Source organism: Ischnura elegans, chromosome 11 (genome assembly GCF_921293095.1).
Source record: "Ischnura elegans chromosome 11, ioIscEleg1.1, whole genome shotgun sequence".
Classification (NCBI taxonomy): domain Eukaryota; kingdom Metazoa; phylum Arthropoda; class Insecta; order Odonata; family Coenagrionidae; genus Ischnura; species Ischnura elegans.
In genome coordinates, this window is record NC_060256.1 from 39,685,616 (window position 1) to 39,700,953 (window position 15,338).

Genomic DNA, 15,338 nt, shown 5'->3' on the forward strand with positions numbered 1-15,338 from the left:
TACATTTTCCAGATAGTAGATTACTTAATTACACCAGATTGTAGCATGTTTTATGCTTACCAATAACATATATAGTGCTCACTAAGAAATAGCTTCGTTGACTAGATGATTAAATTAAACTTATAAACTTACCTTAAAAGTTGGAACTTGGAAAAAGTATTTCACAGGCAATAAACCATGAGTAGACTGTTGCCGCTCCTACAGGCTTACTAAAGAAGCAGGCCAAGAAGTTGATGCAGTCACCGCTAGCCTACAGTACCTCCCAAGCCCTAAAGGTTATGCTTCTACATTACCAACAAGCTTCTACATTTGCACCAGTCCCTCTCCCTAAACAGTGAAATTTTACAGCAAGGGTGCACTTTTAATAATTGAAACTAGATGAGAATGGAGGGATCATGGCAAGTGAAAGGCTACTTACTAGAAGTGACTCCAGCCAATAAAAGGTTTATAAGAATAAATAGAATAATCTAATTCCAGATATGTACATGGTTGGTATTATTAACATGGTGTGTAAAACATAATACACACAAGGTACACAACATGGATTTATATTCTTCCTTCCACAATTTCCAAAAGTGAAAAATATAGAATAAAGTGATCCACAATAATTAAACTTTGCTGCAAAGTTTAAAAAATCTTAGCGTATAAATTCATTTCATGAATTCTCGAGTCCAATCAGCCTCTGATAGCAGATAATAAGCATTTAAAATTTTATTAACAACCAATTAATCACTTCTTGCACTTGTCAGACACAGTGTATTTGTCATAGCTCTTGGTTGGATCGTACGGTTCCCACCGTGATGCTGGAAATATATGCTTGTTTCTTTCATACCAGTGCCTTAGAAGAACTTTGCCAGCATGTGATTCCTCTTTCTCAACAGATGCATCACTGACAAGGCGAACATCATCATGCACATCAAATGTGAACAAAGGCCCACTCTTTCCTCGTGCCTGAAAGCAGAAAAAATCTAATTTAACACATCAAATACTTCATAATTGTACCATTGAGCACTCCATTATAATTGTACAGTTGAGCACTCCGGCATATCAAATTCCCTTATCCAGAAACAACCATAATCCGGCAATATTTCCAAAGCAAAATTCTTGGGAAACAAAGTTAAAAAAAATTGCATTTGGCTTTGCTGGCTGAAAGTGTTTCCCACTACATTAGACCTTCTTTAGTACGTTTTTTTAAGGGACCACATAAAATGAAGGAATCCAGGAAAACGTGCTAACCAGGGATGAAAATAATAGAAATAGGGGTTATTGCAACCCATAAAAAAGTCGTCATAACTAGAACTACTGTCTGAAGTACTTGTAGAACTGCCTTTCTGCACTCTTTTCACATCTTAAATCAAGAAAATTAGCTCTAAAACTGCCAAAAAAAACCATGTGAACGTAAATCAAAATGTTTTCATAGATTTCCCGTTAAAGGAATTACACTGGACTACCTTCGACTTCTGCTGCTGCAATTATAACAGGCAACAATGATTAGGGATGACTAGAACTACAGCATGAAAGATCATAAAATGTAGGAACTGAAACCTGAAAGGAGGAACAAGTCAAATACACTGAGAATACAGAGATTGAAAATCAAATACAGTGGAACTTGTTTAGTACGTTTCTGAAGGGACCACAAAAAATGAACGTACTAACCAGGAAAACGTGCTAACGAGGAAAGTAAAAAATAGCTGTCAGGGTAATTGCAATCTGTGGAAAAGTCGTCATAATTACAATTACTATCGGTAGTTCTCATAGGATTGCCTTCCTGAACTCTTTTCACCCTTAAAATAAAGAAAATGGGCACTAATTTGAAAAACAATACCATGTGAATAAAAATCACAATGTTTCATAGATTTTCCGAAGACAATTACATGAAAACGGCGTCTTTCTCCCGTGATTTATCCTATATGTATTTACAGAAAGAGGACAAGTAAAGCTAAGTCATTTCTTTTTTGTCACAGCATACTCGGAGAATATAACAACAACCCTGAGTATGTCAACGGGTTGTTTTTAAACATCATAAAAATTGGACAAAATTATATTAACTTTAAATAACGGCAACAGCCGTATACATTCGCTTCTGGAATAAAGCCATATCGATTGTTATATCGATCGATATATCGAATAATAACACGCAAGATTATTAGATTACGACGTAATTACAAGAAGATTTTATACAGTTGAAATTTACTTTAAAAATTTGTTTAATGCCGTCTGCTTTCGTGCCGAGATCGAGTATTTTTAAGCTAAGCTTCGCGTGGAGATCCAGAACATCGTCTGCTCCCGCAGCAGTAGTCAAATACGCACGTACTCGGTAGCATTGACGTCGTGCAGTACTGCTTTAGATAAAGTGGGAATTGGATAAGACTCATTTCCTCATCATGATAACTTGTGCAATAGCAACAATTGCCCACTCGTGAAATTTGTGCGCAGTGGGCACTCCAGAGGCAACAGAGGGTGAGGAGCTCAGGGTGGGGAAAATTGGGGCTTCTCATTGGCTGCAGTTTTGCATAGTCAGACATTCCTGATAAAATCATCACGTCATAAGAATTGAGAAATGCATTTGCATTAATCACGGTCAAAGAAAGATATGTAGAATGAATGCAAGAATGTCAATGGCTAATAATAACAAATTATATCATGAATTCGGAGCTTTACGACCCTTAAGAAGATACTGGAGAACGAATTGCGGGTTGCGTCACGGCTAGCAATTGTGCGTACTAACCAGGAAAGCGCAATTTTTTCAAACGTACTAACCAAATACTTTTGCCTGTATTTTGTTCCGATGGTACCGGGACCGAGAGAAATCGTCGTACTAAGGAGGAAAACGTACTAAGGAGGAACGTACTAACCAAGTTCCACTGTATATACTTCCACTCAACTCAGTTTGCTCAGCAGTTCCTCACCCTCCATATATATCTGTTGTAATGCCAAGCATATACCGTGGAGTGAACTTTTTGGCCTTGCCATTTCCGCTTTCTATTCAATATAAAACATACGCAGTTTGGTAATATAAAGAAGTCATCACAATGCAATCATCTGAATATGCTGTACTTGCTACACTGAGCTTCCACTGTATAGAAATTGAACATATACAGTTAGATGTATATACACATCTTAAGATGGAGATATTTTCATGACATCATATGGTGTGAAGGTCAGTATACCCCCACATGGGTTTACCAGTTGCCACTAAGTGTTATTTTTCATTTTCAATCTAGCATTAGAAGAATTCTAGTAAAACTTATTGTTGGCTCCACTGTCAAACAATAGGATAAGCCAAAACATAAAATTAAAATACCCAGAGCAAGCTAAAATGCCTCATTGTTACACTTGAGTCATAATCCTGCTGTTGATATCAAACACCGAAATAAGCTATGCAAATGTACTGATAATGTCAGAGCCCATTTATCCTCCCTTAAAATAACTAAACAAATAATAACTGCAATAGCTCATATTAATAGTTATGTGCGACAAAAATATTTAACACCTGGATTGAGCTACCTCTAATGTTAGGGCTAACTCATAAAGTCTTCACCCAACTCCAACTCCTACAGCTACATTCTCTACACTGAACAAGAATGTAACTAGTACTGAGCTACACCAGTAACTCATAGCAGATGTTAAATAATCACTTTAAACATTTAAACACAGGGTCACAAGAAAGGTTACCAATTGTGCATTCACCATGTCAATTCCACCACATCATCTTCAGGATGTGAATAGATGAGAGAGCAGAATGCTTCCTTGAAACTTACCTTAGTTACAATGAAGTCATAAAATGTGTAGTGATGTGGTAATATCAAATCTTCTTTCACATACATCAACTGGTCAGCAGAGACCGTTTTAAGTTCACTGAACTCTTTCCTGAGTAAATCAAGGCACCGTTGCAAAAACTGGTACATTGAATTACCTGCAAAGGAAAACAAGGGCATAACTTCAAGCACTAAGCACTTTTTCTCTCAGGAGCTTACACACAAGTACTTTACTAAATAAGGAGGATTGGCATCTTCTCTAGGTGCACTAAAAGAATGCAATATCAACTTGAAGTGACCATAAAATCATCACACATACTAAGGAAATCATACATGATATCACAGCAGATAAGGATAAAAGTAAACATGAATGAAGAATGCCCACATGAAAGAATTTGAAATAGATAGTATGCATAACAACTATTTAAATTTCCTGCAAGCAAAAGTCACACAATATTTTCACCAAGTCTCATACAATTGGGTATATTAGCTTTTATGAAAAGCAATAATGGTAACTGAAGTTATTATTTGCATACTATCATTACTTACTCATACACCACTTTTTAGTCCATCTAGATCACATCATTTGCCTCATCCAGAGTTTGCAAAACTCATATTGTCGCACTAAAAATAGTTAATGATTGACACTGATAGAGAGAGGAAGACATTAAAATAATGGCAACACATGGATAGGGATTCATATCCCTTAGCATGATATGAAATAGATACTAGAAAAATTACAGAGCATTAAGGCTCTCAGATACCTCGGAAACTTTTGACACAACATCCTTCCCCCACCCCCCAAAAAATCGCTACAATGGCTGGTGAGCCTAGCGCACTGGCAAGTGGCCTTGGACTCGAGGGAGGGCACATGGGAGGGGGGAGTGTTTAGGGAAGATAGGGGAAGCGATATGGGGGAGAAGGGTTTAGATGACTGAAATTTTGGGAACCCTCTCACCAACATTGGTTTGTGACTACTGAACAGCTAGCCGAGTGTCACCGCGCATTGTCTCTCCGCCGCATGGAAGTAGACATATCTCAAGGCAACACGGCAGTCTACTTCCATTCAACCTTTGAAAATGGATATTATTTACGGAGATGTAGATTAGTGAGTTTTTTGTCTTGTCAAACCAGAAGTATTCAAATTTTTTAGAAAATTTACGTGGTTATTAAAGAAAGCAATCTCATGTAGTAGTGAGATAATCCGGTACATAAGAATTGAAGTGTACAATATTCCTTGACATTTTTGAGAATATAGTTTGTTCTTAATGGTATTTCAACCCGTCATGCGCATTTTTTTCGGTTTATAAGACTTCGTTGATAATGATGAAACCACAAGCAAGATGATAGTAAAAACCAAGGGTCTAATGATACGCGAGAGACAAATATGACAGTGGGAAGATGAGTATCAAATTATAGCATTTTTATGAGCAAAATGTCAAAATATGCGCTGTTGCGGAGATTGCGATTACGCAAGTGCGGAATCCTTTCCTCATTTGTGAATCCTGTTGCCTCTTTCAAAATTATGGAGCCTTGAATCAATGACATACTGTGCGATATGATATTCTGTTTAAGTTTAAAATAATGAGACACACAAACCTAGTCCTAAAATATTTTATCTATTTTTACGTTTCCAAAAAACGACTCTCATTCCATTGAAAAATTAGACAATTACCTTATGTGCAGGGATTACGAATTCAATAATGCTGCCATATCTTTTGCATTATAACTTATTTATGTAAGTTTCCATCTCAATTGTTCACATAGCCAAAAAATATGTCAGACGTAGAAAAATTCTATTTAAGGGACCATAGACAGCAAGTGTGGGTTGAAAGAGACTGATTTCCTAAATAGTTCATTGGCAATTGACAACTTCATGCATCTTAGAATTAGCATCAGTTTTTTATGACTTAAGCAAACATATTGCCAAACATTATGCATAGTACAAGTTGTCCATGGGTTCTCGACTTTCACGTCAGAAAACACTACAATTACCAAAAAAATTGAAAATGTCAGTAATGGAACACAGATGTAAATCTGCATGCTGGTATACAATGCGTAATCTATGACACAACACGAACTACCAAGAATTACATTTTTTTACATAATTTTAGACATTGAAACAAATACATTTGTAAAAAAAACATTGAGACTAATAAATCTAAAGCTAATCTAAAGTGGAATTAATATAATTGATCTTATTTTTCATATAAAATTTTACCAAGGAAGATTTCACCGCTGAGAGGATACTTTTACTCTCCAATTTTAACTGATGTATCAGAGTACAGGGCAGTGCTGAAGCAGATATAAACTGAAAAGGATCATTTGTAGCAATTCCACTGAAATTAAACCGGCATTTCCGACTGCAAATGTACGAAGTACATCACCACGCAAGTAATGTAGGAAATGCATCTTGGTTGTATTGTTATGTCTTTTTGTAATTGCATCAGAACAAAATATTCATGGATAAACATCGTGGTATGGCAGTATTCTAACAATTAGGTCATCTACTGTTAAATAGTATTTGGCATTCTACGCGTCTGCTGTGAATCAATTCCTGTCTCCCTGAGCGTGTGGTCGAACTAGACCACAATTCGGCTCCGAAGCACGCATCACACACAAAAGCAACCCTCACAAAGCAAGGGACAAAAACAAAATATATCCTACTCCGCTGCTGCCGACAAACTGAAGGCAATAGTCTCCGTGCCAGCGCTCTCCCCGTCCTCTGCCCTTCCTCCCTCACGCTGAGACTCGCTCAGTGGCAGAGGGCAAAGTATACGGGAGAATGCTGCTGCCTAGTGGAACGCAAAAATAGCATGCATTGGTTCAGATAGATTGACTTGGTGTAGCTACAATGTGGAGTACATTAAAGTGGGATGCACTAACATGGAGATAAAGGATTCTCGTTTAAAGTGAATGCACACGATTTTGGAGTCCATCGTCATAGCAGGCAGCTAACTTTGCCGAAATTAGTATTTTTCCGTGATCAATAATGCAGCATGAGAAACAAGAAATGAAAAATTGTGACATTTATTTTAAATGTCGATGTTTTTTCTTCGAAAATGGGCAATTGAATTTTATGTGGATAGAATAGCAGAGATCTCAGACAAATCTGCCCAGACGTCTGAGGCATAGTTTTTGGCCGAGGTATCCAGGAGCCTTAATGGCAAAAGTTAGGAAACATTTTTTTTCTCAATTCAATGATGTTTTTAAACCCCACTTTCTGTAACTGACTCTTTTTACACGTTGACCACGTTTGACATGTTCACTCTTTCTACTACGAAGTACTAGTGGCACATCCCTATTACTATACTGACCACTGCGCCAGTCTTAGTGACCTCCAATCAAACTTTCTGCCATGCCAGGCCAGTCATTAATGATGAATGGGCTTTTTTAACAGGAAAAGAGCCTTTTTGACGAGGAATGGCTTTTACATCATAATCAATAGAACAGCAATGAATACGTTTGATACTAGTGTGCTTGACTGCAATACTGTTTAAGTGCTCCAGGAGTTTTCTTACCCTTTTTCATTCTTACTGTCCTTCGGTGACCAGAACCATCCCAATAGCTGAAAGTAATATCAATTTCTTCTTCCTTCAGTGATGCTTGCTTGGAGGCCCATTCCTACACCAGGAAAAAATAAGAAATATATTTATAGAAGTTTAAAACCTAACTGCTTGTGGAAACATTTGGAATACGGGCCAGGCACTGGTTGAATACATTTTACAACTAATTTTTGTGGGATTGCAAAGGGGATATCTAAATAACAGAAAATGGGAAATCCATTTACTGGACCTATAGAGGTAGCTATTAGCTCCTGTACTCCAATACTTGCTTTCTGAAAAGTGTAAACAGCAGTTAAGTATTAAGTTCGCATCATGACATTCAATATCTTTCCAATTTAATTTACGAAACATGACTTTCAGGAACTTGAAACAGCTTTCTTTTGCTCCTGCAACCTCACCAAGTGCACCAAAGTTGTCAGCCATGCGGTGAAAATTCATTTCACTAAATTGTTTTGACCTATTATTCAATGTTTCCTTCAAGATTTTTACTCAAATTTTTAAAAATGATGGTAATAATCTTCCCAACATTTTCATTGAAAGAAATATCATCATAAATCCGAAAAGCTATTTAAACAACCAAGGTTTCAAGTTGCATATCATCAAGTATAAAACACTGTAACAACAGGTAATACCCCAGTGGTGATGGTTCAAGAGCTTTCTCAGTGCTTTTTAGAAATGCTTCTTGGGAATTAAAAAAAATTCTGAGCATGAGGATTCATACCTTTTCAATGCCATTTCTCAGGAATGCAAATTCTCAACTGAATCCAATGGAATAAATGGGTCTTTCTGCGATCCATGACACGCTGTGGCCATTTTTGAAAACTGCATAAAAAGCATGCTCAGTAGCAGCATAAATCAAGCCTCTAATGGACAGACTAGGGTCTCCATTATGCAATCCCTCCCTTATAAGAGCACTTAAAATTGGAAACATAGCTGTACAACGGCCACTTCATATCAAAATCAAAAATTAAAATACTATTACCTGTCTCAATTCTTCCCGTAACCTATTCTCCTCCTCTTCCCTTTCTCTGTCGGGAAGAAAACTTGTATCCACATCTGGATTCTTTCTTATCTTTTTCCGCACTGGTGGTTTGAAGTCATTAGACTTTGACCTGTCACTGTCCTCTCCACTTCCATCACTGTCGCCTCCTGCCACTCTTTCATCCTCCTCCTTTTCATGACTGCTTCCCATACACTCACTAGCCGATGGGCTTTTTCCTTCATCTGAGTCAGCTTTACCATTAGCTTCCGTTATAATCTCTTCTTTTTTGACAGGTTCCTTTTTGATCTCTACCTCATCTTCTTCATCATCATCATCATCTCCTTCCTCCTCTCCATCTTCCATTGAAAATGACAAAGCTTGGATCTAAAAAATAAGAACATCCATTAAGAACTTGAAATGGTCCTTGAAATACATTGATCATATATCACTGAGTGGCAACTCATTTCAGTTCAGAATTCCCTAACTTTTCCATGCTAATTGATAACTAGAGAGAGGAAAAATATTTTCTCTTAGTTAGAATTAGTTTTCCTGGGTCCCTTTTGTTTAACAAACTTATCAATATTTCAGCAACCGGCTATGCAACTGAGGTCTCAAAACTCCCAACTCAAAAAACATCTTCCTTGATTTTTCCAAAGCCTTACAACTTTTTTTCTCACAAAAATTGTAAAATACAAAAACCCAAATCCCTGAAAGGCACTTAAAAATACAGTTTTATCCTCTTCATCACTCCCAAGTCTCTCCTGTCTCTGATTTCCATCAGATATAAAATGCATTCACAACAACCTTAATTCCTCAGCTTACTTTGAAGAATTATCATTTAATAATGTAATTTATCTTCCCACTTAGACAGTCCTGATTCATTCATTAACATAACAATACCTTCCCACCATACCCGTTCAAACTCCCTACTCCACAAGCCAATATGTAATATGAAATATGAACTAGATCTTTGATTAGCAATATAAAATTAATTGATCAAAAGGTAACTGGAAATGGAACAGCATGAATTCATTGCATTTTCTCATTCCTCTGGCAATTCCACACCATACCGAGTCACAGCGATGGAGGAAACATAAATAGAATGAAGTAAAAACATGCCACAGTTGACATGAAAGGGATAAGAAATTTTCAATTACTTACATGAAAGCATGCCTATGGTGTTCATATTCAAACATAGAAAGATAGGGTAATAGGTTGACAATAATCAACATGTTTGGAACACAAAAAATTAATGATGATATTAGAGATCACTGTATGAAGTTCAGGGCAAAGTTTTCAAAGATGTTAAGCCTTTATGAGTTGTTACTGGCTAGGAAGAGGAAAATATTCACGCATAACAAAAAAGTGTAACCGCAGAGAAATGTAAAATCAAAGAAAATCGTTCAAACTTTCTAAACACCCACTGCCAATGCATTAAACTTCTAAGTCTTCACATCCAATAGACTCCTCAAATCCTTCTCAATATCAGAGGGTTCTATCATTGCTAAGCACTGGTTACACCTGACATTACTCTGCACTGGTTTGATACAGATCTAACTAAAACCACGATCGTTTTGAGGAAATTAATTAAGTATCTTGATTTTGTGCTGTTAATTCTACAATCAAGATAAAGGCCTGGTTACACGGTGCATTAACCCGTACGGGTTAATGTGTGAATGCATGTCTGTTTGCATGTCTGTTTGCATGTCTGAATTCATGGACGTTTGCGTGAACGAGGAGCATGAATGAGCGGTTACACGGTACATGCGTTCGCACAAGTTTTCACACATTTTCTCGTAACGCGAGGCGTTTAGTTTTTGTTTATTCCCTTTACAGTTCGCAAAATTTAAATGTGAAAACAGTATCATTATGTAGGAAGCAGACGATACCTACCAGAAAATAATTCTCTTTTCGTTGTTTCCTGTAGGACCAGGAAATTTCACATACTGGTAATACATTTGCGCTGCCGTGTAAACAGTTGTTTTCATTGTAGTTGCCGAAGTTGTTTCATTTCGTGCCAGTAATATTTATTTATATTTAATATTTATCGTTATCGCTCGCTTAATGCTGTATCTCAATAGTACTCTATTTATTTCAAACCGTTATCAAAGGTAATACTTATGCTGAACATTTGTAGACGCATCTTGTTTTTAAGCCGTGTTTACTAGACATTTTTCTGTCATCTGTTTCACTGAGTGTAGATGATGTATGAGAGTAGATATTTTTAATACTTTGTTCTACTTTTGTCCGGGACGGTTATAAAGTTAAGAAGATATTTGCTGTTGATGGAAAAGATGTTGGTTTAGAGGTCTTGTCGATTTATGAACTTGCGTAATGTGAGTCGTATTTTTGTGGCGGGCCAGCGCATTCCCACCTCGTACGTATAAAAGGTAGAATTGTCGTTAATTCGTATGATATAAATTATGTTTAAATGTGTTCTATAAGTCGTATGATAGCCGTTGTATTTCACAAATGTCGTGTTGAAAACTCTGTGACAACCTCATCGATTGTTTTGTTCCGGTATAATACAACCAATAAGATACCATGGGCATAAACTTGGTATGTCCGGCATACATACAGGGATAATCTATACGAATATTAGTGTAGATGCAAATGGTGAGTTTGTGGTAGGATTCAAGCAGTTACGATGCAGTGCAAATGAACAAATACATGTAAAGAGTTACTCAATAGCCAAGACGGCCGTGGAATAGCCCTGCAGATGACAACTAAATGTGTCGTTTCCCACCAGGTGGCTCTGTTATCAACTTGTGCGAATGCATGAACGAAATTAGAACAGGTTCTATTTTCCGTTCACGCGTTCATGCATTTGTACATTTTGGGGTGGTTACACGGTGAATTTTTCCGTTCATTCTCGCGTTCATACATTTAGACATTAACCCGTACGGGTTAATGCACCGTGTAACCAGGCCTTGATTCAGTATTTTTAACCCGGCTGCCTACATAGTTTGTATGATCTTAGGTTTTCCCGGCGTATCAGTTGTAGAGACATGAACGACATCAACCGGTGGAAAACCCGAGAAACTTTTCTACACCTACATAGTTTATTCCTAACATGCATATAAAGTCTGCATTTCATTTGGATCATACATATTTCAAATGCCAATTTTACCATATACTGTCACTTTCCAACAAATTTCACGCAAGAACCTTGTCAAAACAACACAGCAAATTCACAGCCATGGATTTAAATGAAGTACAACATAGCCCACCTGCCGCTTTTGCCTGTATTTTTCTGCTCGCTTGGCTTCCAGGAGTCTCATTTCTTCACGTTCTTTCTCTAGTTGTTTCTGGGCAAGTTTCTTTTCTCGTTGCTTAACAATACTCTCCTGTTTGGCTTTCATCTCATCAAGAGTAACCAAACCAATGGTGGAACTCTGAAACAGAAATTATCAGAGTTACTAAGTGCCCGAGAAACTATCTCCCTTGTGTTTTTCTTTGGGCAATTAAAAAGTCGCATAGCTGCTAAACGGCAGTACAATACCTTAAGTTGCTGTTCCACTGCATCATAATGAGCAGCAAATTTATTTTCTATGTTAGATATTTTCAAGTCCTCTTCAATCTTCTTCTTTCTGAATTCAATTTCCTGCTGAGCCATTTCACGCTTCTTCATCAGATGCATGGCCCTGCCAGCCTCGCTGGCAGCACCCTTATAATGAGCCATACTGCTGGTCTAAGTTCTCTAAAAACAAATTAAAATAGTAATCAAGTAAGTGCTAATACACGAATACTCTAGAGGGGCACAAAAATATACAATTGTGAACTTAAAGTCATTCCTACAAATTTCCTTCAAACTTTCAACTCACATTACTTGTGGTAACTATGAAATTGACGGAGTAAATTCCATAACAAGCAGGCCATAGCAATTGCAAGGCCCTCCACCATTACCAAGAAGTGGCTTATTCAACTATCTGGTACCACGAGTAGGTTCTCAGCACATACGACATTGAACGGAAGAACACTTACAGCTATTGATAGCCAGATAACATGAGTTTACCCTAAATTGACTCAATGTAATAGCATTAAGAAACTTAGCATTGAATTCGACAATAACTAAATTGAAATAAAATAGATAGTTTTCAATCGACACACTAAACTTTAAGAGAATTTTAAACCCTCGTAGCAACTCGTAAGCCCCACACACAAAATTCGCTGATTAACAAATTAATTTTTTTGCCTGAAGGGAGGCACATAAGAAGAAATTATGAGTTACGTGGGTATTACGTAGATTTATAGTTTCCCCACGCGATCACACTAATGGCCAATGCCATAATAAAAGCGAGATATCTCAAAATCAATAATAATAACGATGAAAAAGTATTTCACATCGAATGTTCTTGAAAATTGACAACGATGGAAGGCACAATCGAATTAAAAAACACACTAATGTTTGACATCAAAATAAATATTCTCTCCGTAATCAACAACGAGCAAGCATCACAGAATGACACCAACCTCTTGTTCAGTAGATATTTTTTAATTATTTGTAATGTCAATATCGTCAATATCCTCGTCCATGTGCCATAAACAGACCACCGCTATCACTCCGCTTCTTCCACTTGTTTCGCTTCACCGTTTACAAAGATTATATACTCTAGACCGTTTCGCTTCCAAGGCCATTAACAGCGCTACCTATGTGATTTTTCGTTAACTTCATAAATGACAGTAGACACAGCAAATATCCGCGCGCCTTAATTGAATAGCAACAAGGAGGTTGTAAATATATTTACAGCGAGTTTACAATCTCCTTGAATAGCAATAACGAGGACTAGTTGGTTTTTAATGTTCATGAGCAACGTAATGCAAGGGAGCTATATGTAATGTTCGTGAAAAGTTTCTGGAGAACTGGTGAATCAAAATTCTGAAATAATTATTCGATGCTAAAATACTCCTTCAATCCACGAAAGATATTACCATATTACTTATTCTAATACAAATGCTGCAGGTCATGTTCAAAAAAACGTGAAGTTTAGTCTCGAGTCTACCATAATGATAATTATAATTTGTAATCATCATTAATCTGACATATGAGGATTTGTTAATTTGTACTGATGGATTGGATCATGCTTCCAAAACATTACTGCCGCAAGATATTTTGCTCAATCTCCATGGTCTACAGTAATGGTTACTACACATTGTACAACATTACATATGGTCATTGAGAGCAAGGGGTAAAATTTTTTTCTTGTGGTGCTTATTCATCAAAATCACCTACATTTTTTTAAATGATTAATCGCTTGCGTTTTGATAAAAGATGTCCATTAATGCCAGCAATCACCACAGAATCTATGGCCCTAGTTTTCCTGGATTCAGGCCTACATGTGCTAATTATCCATATAGGTTAGCGTGCAGCCTCGTCTTGCAACCACTCTGATTGAAATACCGTTTATTCAGTAAAGGGGAAATTGTTTCTTGGATGGTGTGATTGTAATTTGAAGTGCTACAGATCTTTTGAACTATAAATCCCAATTTTACTATAATCAGAAAGTGGGCTAACTATTTATTTAATATGATATGGACTGATTAAAGCAAATTTCAATTAAAATATTGGCAAAGGGTGCCAAGTAAAAAAAGCTTCACCAGCATGATATATTATAATTAAGTTAAGGCCATTTAGGCATTAAAAATAAAGAAATGGGCAGCTTAAATTGGAATTTAAATTATTGCATTTCAGTAGTTCAATCGGTCCTCGGAGGAATGAGTTGCTGAGGTGGTCCTGAAATTAACACTTAGATGCTCAAGGTACTGATATATTAGCTTCATGTGTATAGTCATTGTAAAAATCTTTGTTGAAAATGTAAAATATAAACCACAATTACAATTTGTTTTCCATTAAACAGCAAAATGTACTGAAGACCATGGCAAAATTTCAGCATCCTATATCAAGAAATAACTTAATAGCAAATAATTATTTTTTTAACTGAAAACTTGACAATGGGCCTTCAGCTTTCTGGGAATTTCATTAATGAAAACTGACATTGCTGTGAGAAGGAAAGGGTAAATTATCATTTTTAAGGAAGCATGAACACCCGAAACCAAAATTATTGCTAACCCTTTAGAGATAATTGAGTTCTCTCCTTAGCATGACTGCTATACTGAGCCCAAAGAGACTCTTCCGCCCCCTCTGTACGGAGCATTTTTGCAGGGCATTGGTTAAGAAGAGTCTTGTGGATAAGCACACACTCTCAGCACCAACCTTTTTTGACCCTTCCTAGCGGAACTTCTAAGGTAGTTGGGCTCCCTCCTTTTGGGGTTTATAACCCCACAAGCATGCTGCGCCCGCTCCCAGCGGGCTTCCCCCGCTCTTTTCAATGCAGGCCCACAAGGGGTAGGCGCATTTCTAATTTTAAAATGTAGAAAAAAAAGGCAGGGTCTTATGTACAAATTTAATTGGAATGTTCATGTACAAATTGAGGTCAGAGGACCTCTTTAAACACAACATTGGAAGTAATTACACTATCCTCTGTTAAACGCACATGATGACTCATACTTACGTATCAACAGGAGACTTGAATGTGGAATCAGCCGCATTTTGATAAAAGTTGTTTAAAGAATGCGAGATATTGTTGCAAATGAACAAATGAATCAGTTTGTGCGATTTTAACATCAGGAATATTTACCGGTTTTGGTTTTTTGTTTTTTTTTTAATTATTTAAAAAGCAATTTTAGGAAACAATAGCAATATTTTGGAAGTAAGATATGCCGTTGCATGTTCTTTGATGAATTCTGTGCATTTTGGTACCTCATTTGTAGAGTTTGGTTGCGTATAAGTTGAGAAAAAGGTATCTATATAGTAGAAATAATATAGAAAACTAGCGGCATTGGTTTGCGGTCAATCATGCTTTGTTCGTATGAATTAACTATATGGGTAATTGTTGCTTGCACGTAAATTGCAGACTTTGAATTGAATACCTCGTTTTATTCTGAGAATCTTCAAATTTTGAGCAAAGCTCTGCTGTCAATATTAACACATTTAATGCAGTAACAATTTCCTTGCTGATGTTTATATTTAAA

General features: G+C 36.8%; 1 protein-coding gene across 2 annotated transcripts; it reads right to left on the minus strand.

Moving 5' to 3' along the window:
- Positions 1-452: 452 nt before the first annotated feature.
- On the minus strand, positions 453-12,896 carry LOC124168061 (protein FAM50 homolog). Of its 2 annotated transcripts, none has more exons than XM_046546171.1 (7): positions 12,780-12,896; positions 11,809-12,006; positions 11,537-11,701; positions 8,307-8,690; positions 7,280-7,382; positions 3,762-3,916; positions 453-951 (listed from the first exon to the last, which is right to left on the minus strand). In XM_046546171.1, exons 2-7 carry the CDS (start codon positions 11,986-11,988, stop codon positions 730-732), a joined length of 1,209 nt encoding a protein of 402 aa, XP_046402127.1. In that variant the 5' UTR covers positions 11,989-12,006; positions 12,780-12,896; the 3' UTR covers positions 453-729. The 2 variants fall into 2 exon arrangements, with proteins under 2 accessions (XP_046402127.1, XP_046402128.1); XM_046546172.1 differs by lacking the exon at positions 12,780-12,896 and adding an exon at positions 12,131-12,239.
- Between the last annotated feature and the right edge of the window lie 2,442 nt (positions 12,897-15,338).

Coding starts and splice junctions, on each gene's coding strand:
- LOC124168061 (XM_046546171.1), bottom strand. CDS start 11,988: ATGGCTCATTATAAGGGTGCTGCCAGCGAGGCTGGCAGGGCCATGCAT. Junction 11,702..11,808: donor CAGTGGAACAGCAACTTAAG/GTATTGTACTGC, acceptor TTTCTGTTTCAG/AGTTCCACCATTGGTTTGGT. Junction 3,917..7,279: donor GACAGTAAGAATGAAAAAGG/GTAAGAAAACTC, acceptor TTTCCTTTGCAG/GTAATTCAATGTACCAGTTT.